The 16,693-nt window shown below is 42.2% G+C and overlaps 1 protein-coding gene across 13 annotated transcripts in view; it reads left to right on the top strand.

Moving 5' to 3' along the window:
• The window catches only part of TTLL5 (tubulin tyrosine ligase like 5), a 154,531-nt gene that overhangs the window by 30,291 nt on the left and 107,547 nt on the right, over positions 1 to 16,693 (top strand). For 12 of the 13 annotated variants that reach the window (XR_007509139.1, XR_007509138.1, XR_007509137.1 and 9 more), the window contains 3 exons: positions 5,790 to 5,891; positions 6,019 to 6,110; positions 8,203 to 8,310. Coding sequence is in view for 8 of the 13 variants with exons in the window: in XM_049825351.1 (XP_049681308.1) it covers positions 5,790 to 5,891; positions 6,019 to 6,110; positions 8,203 to 8,310 (302 nt within the window). In the remaining 5 variants the exon portion in view is untranslated. The remainder of the gene's footprint in view (positions 1 to 5,789; positions 5,892 to 6,018; positions 6,111 to 8,202; positions 8,311 to 16,693) is intronic. The other variant, XM_049825349.1, reaches the window with a different exon arrangement.

Here is a 16,693-nt window from a genome sequence, read left to right as displayed (position 1 = left end):
GTATATCATGTTAGTAGGTGTCCTTAATTTTCTCAACTTATCCCTTTCCTCAGATTTTTAAAAGGGCAAGATTCATTACAAGGGGAAGATCTTTGAGAGGATGGGAGTGGAGTAAGGTCAGGGAAACAAGTTAATGAAAGTGAGTATCTCTGATATCACTTGTTGTTCAATTTAGACACTAAATACAAGCAGTACATAATATCAAGACAAGGGAAGGTGCTTCCTATGTCCTTCCTGCTGTGAGCTATATTATCTCTGTGTAATACATATCACAGAGGTGACCCAGGTTAATGCTGTGATAGGGGACCATTCCTTGTGCTTCCTTTGCCTGTCTGCCCCCTGTTGCCCCCAAGTCCATTGGCAGGTGAAAGACAGTTCAGTCAACAGATGAGAAATCCAACATTGAAAACTTGCTGTTAGAACCTGCATTATGGAGAAAGCAAATCTGAATTCAGGCCAAAACAGACTTGATATCCTTCTGATGGTGGATACAGAACAGACATCCATTCCTTTCTTGGTTACCTCTATAATATTTCACATTGTTAACAAGAACTGCTGGTTTAGAAGAAGTGGGATCAGAAGAATGCACTGAAGTGTCAGGAAACCTTCCTGTCTAACAGTGGAAAATTTCACCTGTTCCTAGATTTTTTTTTTCACTTGACAAGTCCTCCAGCAAAATTCTTTGTAAGAATCCAAAGCAATGTGGATCCAGTTGTTGAACCATTCAGACCACACAAACTTAACTACCAGCAATACACAGCAGTGTTAAGTGTGTTGGGTCTCTGCATTGCAAAGCCTATGGAGTAGTCCAGAACTTGCACAGGATCAGATCACAGTGGGGGAAAATAAGAGTTGCTTGAAGCAGAGCAAGAAAGAGCTGGTGTTAGTGAGCAGAAGATAGCATTTTGACAAGTTTCACTTGTTAAAATAGTATCTTTTGGCTGAAGATGCGCCTCCGCATGGGGACAGTTCAGTCTCCAGCTTAGGAGTACTTTTGGATTCCTGGCTGATTGCAGGCTCCCACATAGCAGCATCCACGAGTAATGCTTTGGCTAGGAAAGTCCTGTCCTGGCAGATGATGACCTGGCCTCAGTTATTTGTGCCTTCAACACTCTTTGGCTGGATTATAGCAATATGAGATACCTGGGCATGAAGCCTTTAGTGCTTAGGAAAATAGCTCGTGCAGAATGTTGCAGCATGTGCTTGTGGTAAATTGTGTTACTGGGAAAACATCAGGCTTGCCCTTTATTTTCTCTGCCATCTTACCATATAGGTTTTAAACTGTTTTTAGGATCTTGGCCCTTATCTTTCAGGTGACAAATATTCTATTCTTAGACATGGCCCAAAATTGGAAAAGAGGGGGAACCTGAAATGAAATTGGAAAAGAGAGGGGCCCTGAAATGAAATCATCCTCTAAAATATTGTAAGATTTCTCAAGTGTTTATTCTAATCTCAGCTTAACACCTAGATGATTTTACAAACACTGAAGTTTTCCTACTTTCTACTCTTACTGTAATGCCTGTTCCTATGACCTTAGTGTCTCTAAAAATAACCTGAAAATTTCTGTTAAGTAAGACATTCTGTAGCATGTAAGTCTCTTGTCTTTTCCTGAGGAGAACAAGTGTGGTGGGTGAGTAGCCTTGTTACTACAGTGGAAGAAAGTTACAGTGAAGTATAGTGTGAAAAGCTGTAGAACTATAGAGTACTGAAGGTAATCATAACTGATATTTCAGTGGTAGTAATGCTCTTCAATTGCAAGCAAGGGCGAGACGCAGTGTAGGGGGTGTGGGCGGGCTATTGCCAGCATTGTACTTGTGTTCTGTCACCATTCTAACATGCAGAGGCTATTGATAGAGGCTCTAGAAATAACTTGGATTTTCCATTTGCAGACTTGCACTTAGCATGAGGCTAGTAAGGCTGTCAAACCAGCTCTTGGAGAATGTATTAAGCTGGTGTTTGATTCTGTTGTTTAAAGCTTGAGGGGTTTTGATAATAATTTTGAGTAATTTTAATGTTTTCTATTTTTTTGATGCATTGCTGAACTGGCCCATGATATCCCTTAAGATGACAACATCCCAGTAGAAGAGAAAGTTAATGTACTAAGAGCTCTAGAAATCCCTTCTGAATAATCAGTCCCATGGAAATGTTAATTCTATGGGCATGGAGCTCAGACCACCTAACAATTAAGGATGGTCTCTGTGGAAGGAAGCTAATGCAAGCATTTGCAAGGTAAAGAAATACGGCTGTTTTAGAATTCTTGTCTACATCTCCCAAGGGTTTGCATCCTCATGTTTCTGATTATGTACATAATTAAAAAAGTAAGAAGCTGCTAAGCATGGTGAACCTAATTGCCCTCTGCTTCAAAGTATCGAGGGAGCCATGACTTTGTGAAATAGCTTGCTGCTTGCGCTCAGTATCTTCCAGGATCTGGCTGAAAGCATGTTATCAACAAATGCTTTCAGTATGCTGCCAATAAATGATTGTTGAAGTGGAGATCATGAAGAACAAAATACATGATAGGGCTGTTGTCACTATTTTCAAAACAGAAGTGCTAAATCCAGGATACTTACAGTTAAACTTAAAAGAAATTCAAATACTTTAAGCTGTGGAAATATGTGGAGAGGGATCCAAATGTCCAAACTCTTTTCTCTTGCCAGCTGCTTTGACTTCATATGTAGTTAAAGCTCAGAAAAATATGGCGCAAAATCTTATTCACTTTTTTAACCTTGCCGCTTAGAGTTAGTTACATCATAGAGTTGTTTGTTTTTTTTTCCCTGGTCCACCTGTGTATTTAAGGATAGATTTAATCTGATGAGCATCATCATGGATTTGCTGGTATAGCTCTTGTGGAGAGAAAGGTATTTCTCAAAATGGCTACCAAGTGAGGGAAGTAGTGGCTTTGTTTTAAATTTTTTTTTTTTCCCCAGTTCTTTCTAAAGGAAGGATTTTTTGGTGTAACTTGTAGATGTCATTGTATAGTTCAGCTTCTTCTCAGCTATGGAAAATAATAGGGGAAGGATGCAGAGAGATGACTATCAATAAAGCAAATTGGGGATGCATTCTTTTCTGGACACTAACTTTGTTGCACAGCCAGATGCTCCAAATTCCCTTCCCTTTCTCCCTCTTCCATTTTTCTTGAGTGCTGTCTCCCTTTTCTTGCTTTGAGGCTTCACCCAAATCTACTCTCCTTTTCTTGCAAGTAACCCTGCTTTCCTTGGTACGTACTTTCCCTCTTGCCAGGACTTCTTAGGATAGCATATGTCTGACTTTGCCTTTACCCTTTCTTACTCCCCTTTATCTCTTTTGAGACATTGGCATCTTAAGCTATTGTGGTATAGGAGGGTGGCCAGGGTGAAGAACCAGGTGTTTTTTCTCTTGTTGATTTTTTTTTTTGTTGTTCTGTGTTTTTGAACTACAACGTGCTTGCTGTTACAAGCTGTGGTGTTTAGCAGTGGCTCATGCTAGTCATTCTGCCAACCAGATGCCCTGGATTCTGCCCTCGATCTTTTGTTTTATTTATTTTTCTCCAAAGTCTGAGGCCTAAAATACGTATTGAAACAGGAATTGATTACATGCAGAATAAGAAAATCATGACAGTTGGACTAGATGATCACTGTAGCTCCCTTCCAACTGGAATTATTTTATTGCATTACATTTAACTTGATGGCATGTCCTTGTCTGGATGTAGGATTTGGCAAATGTTGCCATAAATAGTATTATCCTCTGTTTGATGTTTGATTTTTATTTTTTTTAAGTTGTTTTGTAACCTGCTCCTAAAATGGAAGCACTGCCCTCTTTCTGTCCTGACTTCGCATCTTAACACTCTCCTTTGTTATGACTGAAAGAGGGTATACCTGCATCTGATTGAAAGTTCATTGGTATCTTTCTATATTTGCTCAAGTAGCTGTTCAGTCAGATCTGTGAAGTGATCCGACTTGCCTGTGGGTACGTAATCTGTGGAGGAGGTCAAGTAGGGTGGCTGGAGTGTGCAACTGAGCAGTTGAGCTTTCAGCTGCAGTGCATCCTTAGATTGACAAAGGCTGATCATGCAACTACACATTTAGAAAACAACTTTTGCACAAGATGTAATTTTAAGCACTTTAAATTGGGATGGCTACCAAGAGAAACAGTCTTGCACTCTTCCTGGCTGCTGTTCCATTCTCATGTTGACCCTTGCCTTTCCTGGCACAGGCGTGATCAGTTTCCCTCTGGCTTCAGGGTGCAAAGTGGAATGGAGGGGTAGCATGGGCAACTGTCCTAGCAGTTGGTTGCAGGAAGTCCTTCCGACTCCCCCAGAAGCTTATATTGTTTCAGCCTTCATTCAACCTCTTCTTAAAGAGGTGAGCTATTGATAGGATTACTGTTTAAATTGCTTCAGTGCAATTTTGTTCTGTACTCTTGTGCTCATTCAGGGGCTTGTGATATCCATTGTATTGTGTCACCACAAACATTTCTGTACCCATGCAGTGAACTGATCTGATTTGATAAACAGCTTAGCAAAAAAGGCTGGTTTTAGATGGCTTGCTGCGCAGGACAGACACTCTTGTGCTGGTATTGTGCAGGTAAAATGAAGGCGGATAGCTGAGGAAAGAGTATGGATAGCTTAAGTCTGTGTGGCCACTAGAAGGGTGGCGTGGGGGAAATCAAGTTACAACTTTGTAGCTGGATCAGGGAGCTGCTCTACCTTTGTCCTTTCATACCCTTCTCCCTTTCACATCCTGTTCCCTCTGCCCCCCCCAACACAAAACTGAAGAAAAAAAAAAAAAATCCCTCAAATGCCTTACAAACCAAAATCCTGGGCTATTTTTCAGTTGGATCAATTCTTTGATTCATTTCAACACAAACATCTGTGACAGTAGTGTGTGGCTAAGGGAGTGGTGATGGGGTGCTTGGTTACAGTACAGGTAATGCCTTTTAATCAGGAGGTTACCACTGTTTCCATAATAAACAGGCTGATTTAACTGTGGTATTGTTGGCTGTAACAGGGTTCATATGGAGACTAGGTAAGTTTGTAGCAGTGTCTTGCTCCTGATTGTGATCTTCCCTACAGTCCCTTTCCTTGTACACAGCTAGGTGACATCTTTGAGATATGGAAGGGCTGCGTAGTCCCCAAGAATGACAGCACCCTGGAGCAAATGTTGCCTTGTTGGACAAATTGGTCTGGCCTGCAGGATGTACCTGGTTTCCTGGATGCCTCTTGAGAAGGCAGTTGTAGGCTATGTAGTTGGTGGTGGCAGAAATCTCTTCCCACCTTCAGCCTTTCCTAAAGCATCCTTGGAGTACATGAGAACTGAGCTGGGCTTATATGAGACTTCAGGAAATATTGACTATGGTATACATATGTAGTATGATTGCTCTGAATGTGTGCATTTCCCAGGACCAGTGGATCTTGCGTATTCATGGTAGGTCCTCTTGTGAAAATGAGGGGACTGTAACACTGACTGTCTAAAGCAAAGTGGCCTGATTGGCCAGGATGCCCAAGGACCAGAAATCTAAGCAGGTGAGAAAAAATGTGCCTAGCATGATGTGTACACTGTTAGGCTGTGAAAACTCCCAGGAGAACAAATGGAGCTCCCTGCTCTAAGACACTGAAAAAGAGACTAAATGCACCTGGATGTGGCCCTTGAGAACAAACAGTATTTTTTATGAGGAGAGGTTGCATCTGATGAAGTCTCATTACATGCATTCTCTCCCTAGCTGCTGTTGTTGAGTGGTCTGTGTAGTAGGTCATATTTAGCAAGCATGTTACTTGTTCAAGAAATACTGTGAATCTTTATCCTTCTTTACAGGTTTGCAACAGTGAGGTATGACCAGGCATCCAAGAACATTAAAAACCAGTTCATGCATCTGACCAACTACAGTGTCAACAAGAAAAGTGGAGATTATGTCAGGTACTTGGTTGGAAAATGGAACTTGATCTCTAGAGGTTGGGTCAATTTACCTAGGTTGGTCTAAGGCTGGTGCAAGTCCGTAGAGGTAGGCCAGTGGTGTCAACTTGTTTCTTTAATTTATTTTTAGCTGTGATGATCCTGAAGTAGAGGATTATGGAAACAAGTGGAGCATGAGTGCAATGCTGAGGTACTTAAAACAAGAGGGGAGAGACACTGCAGGTCAGTACAGATCTTGTTCTTTTATTCCTTTGTTGAATCTTAATCATCTCACTTGTGTGAATCCTAAGAAGTCAGGGAAGAGCCCCCGTGAGTCCCATTTAGCACCAGAGCAGGGTGGAGGGAAGCATTGTTCCTTACAGCTTTCTCACTAGAGCTGTGCATTTATTTTCTATCACCAGAGATGGGTCCTATCCCCAGAGATGAGGCCTACCCCTTCCCTTTTGCAAATAATATTCTGAGACTTTCTCAGGGTGTGTTTCTTAATATTTTACCTACATTTCCCGTTTCTTAAGGTCATTCCATTCCTTCTAAAAGCTTCCCTCCCTCTACTGCTCCCATGGCCTGTTCAGGCTGATGAGTGACCAACCTCTGGAGAACTGTGCCAGTTTGAATGACTCTTGGATGTGGTGTCATCTTTCCATGGCTCAGGTTTTTGCTGGGTGTTTTCATTTCAGTCTGTGTTTCATATAAAATAGCTCCCTCTTCCACACCTTTGCCAGGTCTGCTGGGAGTAAATGCATCTGCAGAGCAGAATCCAGGTATATCCTTTAAGGAATAAATACCTGTGATACTGAGGCATCAGTAACACTACTCATAGCAGCTATGCCCATATTGCAAATGTTGCCAGGGTGCACTTAGATGTTGGAGGAAGGAGTTTGAATCTGGCTTTCAGATGGAAGTAGACTTTTTCCCCATCATACACATACATGGCTGTCCAATTACTTGCACCATATGTTTTCAGTAAGCTGTGTACGCAGTTACTTATATTGATACATTTCCACACCCCACCCCAACCTGAAGTATAAAACATGCACTCTTAATTGTGAAGTAAATTGCTCAGCAATGTAAGCAGGTTTCTCTAACTATCCATTACAAGGCTTCTTGCACCTTTCTCTGATGCATCTGGTTCTGGTCATACGGAGGCAGAATGCTGGCTGGAAAGTGCTGGCCTTGTCTGGGCTGGCAGGTTTTGTGCTCTGGGATGTTTATGTGCACTTAGACATTCCCATGCTGTGTTGCTTCCACTCAGTGGTCTTCTGGCACAGAAGTTCACATCTGAATTTGCTTGCATTATCCTCTGTAATTATTCAGGTCCCTGCATGTCATCATCTGAACATGAGAAATAGTAATTGTAGACCTAAATCGAACTCTCTAGTCAAGTGCTTTGTACTAGATGTTCTTTGGGATAGGGAATACCAAATGTCTGTGGGTTTGCTAGAGGTCTTGTGTGTTTGCTTGTGCTTCCTTTGAGGGGTGAGGAAGGCTGTCCTATCATCCCTACTAACTTTTCAGGCTACAACTCCAGTGTTTGTTCATTCCCTTCTCCTCTTGCTTCTCTATTTGTTGTTGTTGAAAACAGGAACTAAGTGTGGTGTTCTTTATATTGCATGACACATCCCAAGCCGAGTGTAGAATCCAGGTCTACATCTACTGTGCATCTTTTCTTCCCTTTTGCTCCCTCTGTCAGCTCAGATTCCTGTTCCTGAGCTCTGTTTACAGGCTCATACAGGAGCTGGAGAGAGCTTCCTTACTGAAACTGCAGATTATCTATAGGTCAGCAGGACTGAGAGCTGTCACCAGTCATATAATTTGGAAATGATTTGTGAATCATGGTATGGGAACAGCTGCTTTAGAGGAAGGTGCAACATCACAGAACAGTTATCTCATAAAAGTCCACAAGAAAATTTTTTGTATCTCGGTGGCTATAGCTTATTCTCTGTAGTTTAAGGGCTTATCTCACTAACCCACTCTTGTTTAATCCTTCCTAATACTCTGAGTGTGATCAGACTCCAGCTGACTTGTGCTGCTGTGCTTGCCACATGTTTCTACTTACTTGCACTGTACATGTACTCACTTCTATCACTCTCATTTGTGAGTATTTTTGCACTAGAATACTTACGCATGTATCTATATACTTAAGCTTGCATGGATTTCCAAACATCATTGCTTTGTCATCCATAGGCTCTCATGTGCTTTGATTCACAAAGGTGTCTGTCCATATGCATATTCTCATGCTTTTCTAGATACTGTGTGCTACTTCACAATCTACTTTTTTTTTCTTTTTTTTTTTTTTTCCCTCCCCTCCTTGCAGCACTGATGGCCAACGTGGAGGACCTGATTATCAAGACTGTAGTTTCTGCTGAGCTGGCCATAGCCACAGCCTGTAAAACTTTTCTTTCACATCGTGGCAGCTGCTTTGGTAAGGCACTGGGGGCATCTTTGTTGACTGGCTCTTGAGTACTGTTTGAAACTTCCAGCTTTCTGATGCTACAGAGAAATGTGCATTCCCTATTGCAAGGAAGCCAGATACTGTTTGTTTTTTTTTTCTCTGTATAGGCGTCTGTGAGGGCAGGGGATGCTGAATCACAGTTGCCCATGTGACAGTGTCGTTCATCAGAATCTCATGCTAGAAAATGAGATGATGAAAAGGAACTGGGGAAGTGCTGGAAAGTTGGAATTACCGACCCACTATTAAATATCCCTTTAGAGCATTTAATATTTTCTATTGAGCCATCTAGCCCAATGTAGTTCTGAATTATTGTCCTACATGCATCTGAGGACTAGGGAGGAATGTGTAATGCAGTCCCTGGAATGACAGTGGTGGTAAATGCTTCTGGGCTTGTGCTTGTGTGAGAGTACCGCATGATGGCGTCAAAGCCTATTTCTGGCAGAAGCTGGATGCAGAGCTGTGTGCTGGCAAAGGGATTTGAGAACTCACTGGCAGCAGATGCTGGGATGAGGTCCAGAAAGCAGCGGCTGGTACCACAGTGTGCCTTCTCCCGCTTTCCAGTGGCTGCTTCCCAACCTTCCCTAAAGAGGCCTCCTCCTGCTCTTAGCCACCCTTTGCTCATGTGTATACACGCACGAAGATGGAGTCTCAGGACAGGGGAAATGAGTCTAGAATTAGTCTCCGTCAGTGCTTAAACCAAAGACCAAGCTTGGCTTAAGCTATCCCATGTTTAGGTATTGGGATTTATATTTAAACTAGCTGTGACAGGTAAATCCATTTGTGTGGTCCTTGCATTGCACTTGGATATTGACAATTCTGCAGCTTTCAGTACTCTAATGTAAATGCTGTCATCTGGATATTCGGGTGTGATGAGATAGTGAAGAGTCAAGGAGGAGCAATGGCTGATATGTTGTTTAGTTACCTGCCAAACTAGCTACCTCTCTGGCCTTAGCTTCTCCTGACTGACTCTGATTCCTTTGTTCAAAATTGGAGAACCTTGGCATACATGGGTATTTATGAATTAGATAATAGTTTTAGTGAAATAGCAGTTTATCAGCTACTCCAGAAATATCAACAACTGGATTAAAAAAAGCACACAAAAAAACTTTAACTGCCTCTTTTTTTGCTTCTCCCTTTTCCTTCCTCAGTTGTGTCTCTAGATTCTTCTGAGCTGTGTATGTGGAAACTAATGTTCCTCATGTACTTTTTGCTGGGCCTGGCTCTGAGGTTATCCCACTTCCTGCTGCCTCCCCAGGGCTGCACTAACCACCCTCTCAGATGCTCCCCCACAAATAAACTGTTTTGTTCCATTTATTTCAGTGTAAACATAAATTAAGAGCTTCCCAGGAAAGAGAGCTTAAGTAGGAGCCATACTGCTTCCCTAGGGAGCTTGAGGCATTTCCAGAGCTCAGTACTTTCTGCCACCTTCCCCCACAATTAAGTGGCGGTCCTTGTCCCAAGGATTTGAACTGCCCTTGTCATGTTGTATGGCTCATTCTTCATCCATGTGTCTTGTTCTGACACTCCTTGGTTGTGCCACTTTTAACCCTGTTGTAAAAAAAGACAGTTTTTCTAGCTGGAAACATTCAGTATGGCTGAGTTCATAGCTGTTAACATGAGGGAGAAAACTGGCAATGAAGATTTCAAGGCAGCATGCAGAGGCTCCCAAGGGCTTGCTTTTTTTTTTTTTCCATTTTGGGCTGTGAACAATGAAACAGTATGTGTGTCCTGAGAAAGACTGATCATTTGAAAAGTATCTCAGACTTCAGAAACCTGTGTCTGAGATTCAGATACAGAGGTAGGCCTTGTTTGGAAAACTTCTAGAAAAGTATGACTAACAATGTGTTTTCTACTCTAGTCTTAGTAATGCTGTTCCAGGGAATAGGACTCCAGCACAATTGCCACCTTCTTGCTAAAAATTAAATCACAAGTACTTATTTGTCTAGATTAGGTTGCCCATTTTATTTATCTAACAGTGTAGCACTGCTGTGGTCCTTCATTCCTTTCCCAAGTAAAATTTTTTTTTAATGTAATTGTTTTCTAGATTTGAGGGAAGAGACTCCATTCATGGCTTCTTCATGTTCTAAAATAAGACTTGTGAGACTGTATGGTTCCAGCTACCCATGCTTGCCTAGAAAGTGAGAGTGGTAGGTCAGGATGATTCTTTTTCTAATGTCAAAGTGGAGTGCTACTGACAATTTGTAGAAAGATTGTAATGAGTCCCCTTTTGGCCATGTTATGTCAGCTGTTTACTGCATTCTAGTAATCATCAGTTCTCAGAGGACTTGGGATGCTCAGTAGTTTTGTTCGTCTGAAGTGCATCACAAAGTAGTGCAAGTACTACATGATTTTGTTGCAGCCTTGTTCATGCATTGTTATTAACAATGTGATCTCAAGCCTCTATTTTGTTCTTTATGATTAGCTAATAATTCCTCATGTAAAATTAAGCTGCAAGTAAAAATTGCCTTAACCAGTAGCCCCAGAGGAGGGCATGCTGCAGGACTCTGAACGACTGCATTGTCCTGAAGCTGGTCACCAGTTGAGTTGTTGTTTGCCTCTGGAGCCTTCTTTAAGAGAAACTGGATTTTGCACTGCCTGTGAGGGACATGACATCTCAGTGTGGGAGCAGGAGGTATGATAGGGGTACATGTGCCCAAGCCAATTAAAGACTGCATTAGTCCTGGAGTAAGCACTTCTGGATAGGCTAGAAAAGGTAGTGAGACTTGCTCTCAGACAGTCTGAAAAAATCTCTCTGTAGGATGGTTTAGTAGGGGATGAAATGAAGGCAACTAGGTGCAGCACATATTTTTGCCAGCATCTAGCACCATTTTCTGTACTCACTGAAACATGATCCTGAAGAAGCAATAGATTTAAGTCCCCAGTTTCATTCACAGCTCTAGTCAACCCAGCTGTGACACTGTTGAGCTCTTCCGCAATCAAGAAGTCAGGATATGATAATAGGCCTGTTGATCCCACCAAAGCAATGAGTTTCTTACTTGGCTGTTTCTGTGTGCTAAGGCTGAATTGGTCAGGCTTATGCTTCTAATCACATCTACGTTAAGATGGTATGGAGCAAACAATAAACTATTGTACTACTTGAGTGGTGCTGACCTGGAGCTAAATGCTTTAAAAAAAGTCTTCATTTGGATCTCATGACCCTTTCTCACCATCTGTGTTGCTGCTCTTCATGAGCATTTAATTTTAGTAGTAGTAGCAGTTGACCTGTTTGGGTGAATGGTAGCCTTTTTTTTTAGTATTGAACAGTGCTGGTCTGCTCCATAATGAATTTTGCAGGACACTAGAATTTTGAGCAGACTTGCTTGACATGAGTATGGGTGAGTCCCTGCTTAGAGATTTAGGTCAGCCATACATACACGATACGCATATGCTATATTGTTTTTTGGTTTCATAGATGACATATCAAGGAAAAGCAGAACAGGTATTCCCTACACTTATGTTGGTTTTGCAAAGCTTAATCCATTCTATTTTTATATCCTTATTGTCAGTCTTTGCTTTAAAGCCAGATTTTGAATCTGAAAAAGGTTGTCCTTGGAGCCCTCTGGCTACCATCAGATTCAGGAGCTCTGTACCTTGCAGGACAGGTCTTTTGATGATCCAATGTGCCAAGGTAGGTTTTGTAATATAACTATATCTTCAGAATTTAACAAAGCTGTCAGCTGAGTCTGAAGGGTAAAATGAGTTCAAGTGATAGTTCTTCTAATGGTAACTCCTGTAGGAGTAGGAGTTGAGTATCTCTGCTCTGTTTTCCTTACTTGTCACTTCATAGCTCTAAATGGTACCTAACTGATAGCTGATGACTTAACACCCACAGCTGAGCTGAAAGAGTCAGGATCTGTTGCTGCAGAAGCTTTCTGGTTTCTTTAGGAAGCTGTTCTCAGCTTGGTAGCACCAGGTTTCTTTTTCAGGGTGCTGGGGCAGATGTAGGAAGAACTAAGTCTTCCAAAACCAGCTATAAAGAAATGATCAGCATTGTCAATTTATCATCAGTGGACTTGTGTTACCAAAGTCTGAATCAGCCCTGGCTTCTCATTGGTTCTGGTAGTGATGTTAAGGTCTTTAGCAGATAGATGGGAACATGGAAGTGAGGAAGACCAGGTTATTGTCTCTTAGTTTGTTTGGGGCTAAGGTCGTTGGGATTTAGGAGCTTGAAATTAGAAGAACTTGGGCTAACAAAGTCAGGAAACATGCTCCCTTTCTCCTTCACGTCATGTACCCATGTATCTATGGAGACTGCTGGCTTTTATTTTAATCTACCTGCTACTACATTTTCTTAATTTGGCCACCTAAGTTTGTTGAAGAACAAGTAGCAGCATATCTACTCTGCTGTTTCCCAGTGACATACGGGAAGTGATGTCCAAAGGTGGTTATTGGGATATTAACCTCTTCACTCACTATGATCTCACATGCTGGGTTGAAGAACTTTCTCCTTCATGGGTGATAATTTATTTAGGTTTATAAAGGCAGCCCAATTTGCACCAAGACTCCTGTTCTTTGCTGTTAGCCTTGAAGATGGCCTTATTAGGTTTTCTGACTTCAGAATAGAAGGATGATTCCAAGTCTGATTTTGGTACAGGTGATGAGTCCAACTGTAATCTCTCATTCACCAAAGAAAGCAGTGGTTTATGAAGGAGGGCAACCAAGATATTGAAAGGTCTCAAGGGCAAGACTTATGAGGAGAGGTCACTTGGCTTGTTCAGCTTGGAGAAGAGAAGGCTGATCTCATAGCAGTCTACAACTTCCTCAAGAGGGGCAGCGGAGAGGGAGGTGCTCATCTCCTCTCTCTGGTGACCAGTGATAGGACATGAGGAAATGGAATCAAGCTGTGTCAGGGGAAGTTCAGACTGGACGTTAGGAAAAGGTTCTTCACTGAGAGGGTGGTCGGTCACTGGAAAAGGCTCCTCAAGGGCACCAACCCTGTCAGAGTTCAAGGAGCATCTGGACGATACTCTTAGTCATATGATTTAGTTTTAGGTAATCCTGCGAGGAGCAGGGAGTTGGACTTCATGATCCTTATGGGCCCCTTCCAACTCAAGACACTCTTATGATTCTACATAGGCACCCTGAAATTAATCCATTTCTGAAGACTTTATTGGGAATGTGACTAAGTGTCCTTCAGGCTCCAGTAGAAAGAAAAAAGGTTGAGAAGTCATAAGTGATGGACTTTCTCTGGTTACTTGTGGAAAAAGTGCCTCTAAATGAGGTAATTACAGTTTGGCCAAGCTAGTGTGACAAACTCTGGCAGGTGCAGGCTGCATCTTGTGAGGTAGACAAGAACACTAATGTGGAATAATTCTGTCCCCTCTTGTTGGGTTCTTTCCTGTAATAACACTGAGAGATAAAGCCTTTCTCTGATAAAACAAAGTTATGTAAAAAAGGGAGTTAGGCTGTATTATTTGGAGTGCAAGGCAAATTACTGCACAAGACTACAGTACCAGTACTTTCCCTAAAGCCTTTGGTGTCCAAAGTAGAAGCTTCTGTTCTATTACTTGATATGACACAGTATGGCCTTTTGCCTATCAAAGCCTAAACTGTTATGTTGGCCTTTTGTAGAGTAATGGGAATAATTTGGGACCTGATTGTGATAGCCCCCAAGATGTAGATGTGTTCATGTCCCCATAACTGTTAAGATGTGCTCTACCAGAGTTGAAGCAGGTACTGTACCATCACTAGATAAAATGATGGAGTTCATTTACAAAATACTATGTAGTCTCTGAAGCCTCAAGTTTGGCAATATGTTCAACAAGGAGTACGTCCATCACTATACTCTTAGAAGTTTTTCTCCCTTGCACTGACTGGTTGCTGCTTTGGATGAAATTGTAGCACAGTTAACTTTTCTAACTGAAGCTCCTTGATACAAGTTGTCTATAAGCATGGTCTGCAGGATTCCTTCCTTTATAAAGCACAGAAGAAGTAGGAAGGAAAAAAGGAAGACTTGAATTTCAGTGGCACAGGTGTAGTTCCTTGGATTAGGAATGTCCTTAAATATGCTCCTGCTTAAAATGAGAAAATAATTTTTTATTGCAAAAGCAAAAGAGTTGCATACTGTGCAGCTTTTTTCAGTGTATATGTGTCCCTTCATAACCTCAGGTTGCCTCCATTCAGTTGCAGACTATGTAGTTTGCAGTAAAGCTTTCTTCTTTTTTGTTCAGTGAACAAGCTGAAAACAAAGACTAGAATTACGACTGCAATAACTGTGACCCTCTAGGAACTGAGCTTATTCATTCTATGCAAAATCATGAAAACATTGTTTGTGCTACTAGGCTATCACTTGTGACTTGGCTTCTAGACTTACAGAGAATAGCAAATTCTTTGGGGCAGGTTTTCTAAAAGGGAGTGTCAGTGCAGTCTTTGACAGGATTATAAACCAAACTTGGAATACATGGTAGTTTACCAGAACCAAAAAGCTTGAGACCATGTCTCTAGCCTTCCTCAGTCTTAAATAATGACATTGGCAAAAAAAAATATCTCTGGCTGAACTGTTGCTGTTAAATTTTAGTCTGAAGGTAGCCCTTCTCTTGGGAGGATGGGAAGCTCGGTCAGCAGTGACTTCTCTATGGGAGTTGGAGGGGAGAGGCAGGCTGTTCCTGCTGAGTCTTGGCAACAGCTGGTACCTCCTGATATAATCCCAATCTCTTTAGCAAATGTCAAGGGTGAAACATGTTTTTGTGGATTGTAGTAGCAAGAGGAGGGGAGCAAGGGAAGGCACTGTGGAAACTTGCTATCTTAGTTTCTTCTACTCTTCCCGTGATAACAATAGTGGTACAAGGTGGATTGTCATAAACCTACCATTGCCACAGCCTGAGGCATGTGTTTCTCTCTGTCATTCTATTTTCTTTACTCTCTCTAGAGGGAAATGACAAGCTTGCTTAAGTTGGTAATTGCAGAGGATATACTTGTGATCTTGCTGTGCTCATGTGATTCTAGATCTTTGTGCTGCCTGTGTATTTATTTTTGCAAATGGTAGTGGAGTTTCACAGTGGAAAGGATACTTCTTCTGTGTTTAATCTAGGTATTGCATTTTCCAAATGTGGAAGAGGGCCAAGGAGATATTTCTAGGATAGTTGAAACCACAGGTAATTTATCTTCTGTTTGTGCCCTAGTATCCCAGGCAGACTTGAGAACCCCTTTCTGCTAAGCCCTATGTGGGAACCTGTGACGCGTGATTCTGTTGCCAGAACATGGATATTGTGTAGCTCCTGGTGCCCTGAGGTAGCAGACATCTGTCTAGGGGTTGTAGATATGACCTAGAATACATGAAGCTTGGGGCATTATGGAGCAGCAGTGGAGTCTTCCTAGGAGACCCTAAGGCATTGCAGATGGCATTAGATGTCTGTGTTTAACAATGGAATTGAGTCAACAGGGATACCGTGAAGAGCTTGCTGTCCTAATAAACAAGGCAGACACAAGGGAAAGGAGTGTAAAGCACCAGCAGCATGGTCAGGGCTAGCTAAGGTCAAGAGGTTTCCCATATGTATTTGTAAAAGTGGATGGAGTGAGTGAGTGACTGGATGGGAAAGAGAGAGGTTTAAAGAGCAAGTAGTTTGGAAAGGAGAAAAGTGTGAGAGAGGAGGACAAAGACAGAGGAGCCAAAATACTAGCAAAGGTCCTTTGAGGGACAGAGGGAGGGAATGGCCAGCAGCAAAAGCAACAGCTAGTAAAAACAAAATGCTCTGCTTCCTGGCTGGGGTTGGGAGGTCGCAGACCAGCAGCTGCCACAGGCCCACTCGTTGCTTCTCTGCCTTGGGCATGAGCTGCCTGTCCACTGGAGTTTGCTATGCCATTAAGAGTCACAGGTCTTCACCAAACCTGAGATTGTATTTTGAAATAGTGTATTAAAATAATCAGAAGTTTCTCCTGGTCAAAATGCTTTGCTGATGTTTACACTTGTAATCCCCACCTCCTCCTTTTCCCTCTACTGCAGCCTTTCCCATATGGGGAGCAAGAGAGCCAAATGTAGATTCAGCCTCATTTCTTTGGAGTGAACCAACTCCTTAACTCTCTGCTCTTTTGCTTCCCGCTCAATGTCTGGCTACACAGTCTAGAAGAGTGAGCAGGCAATACTCACTCTGCTGCCATTTCCTCCCCTTCCAAGTCCCCCCCACAGCTCATTAACTTCCCATTATAAGCTACATGAGCTTTTGCACAGCTGTCTGCATAGGAAGATCTTGTCAAGCAGTCCAGCTTCCCGGAGCCAGCATCAACGTCAGGCAGGCGACAAAAGGCCAAGGCCAGAATTCAAGGAAAGCAGCATGGCAAAGAAATTCTCCTGCTTTCACTCCAGGCACTAGGGAACTGGTTAATTCAATGGAAATCCTTCTTCTCTGCCAATACC

Source organism: Accipiter gentilis, chromosome 22 (genome assembly GCF_929443795.1).
Source record: "Accipiter gentilis chromosome 22, bAccGen1.1, whole genome shotgun sequence".
Lineage (NCBI taxonomy): Eukaryota > Metazoa > Chordata > Aves > Accipitriformes > Accipitridae > Astur > Astur gentilis.
Note: the sequence above shows the minus strand (reverse complement) of the source record. Positions and strands in the feature narration are given on the sequence as shown.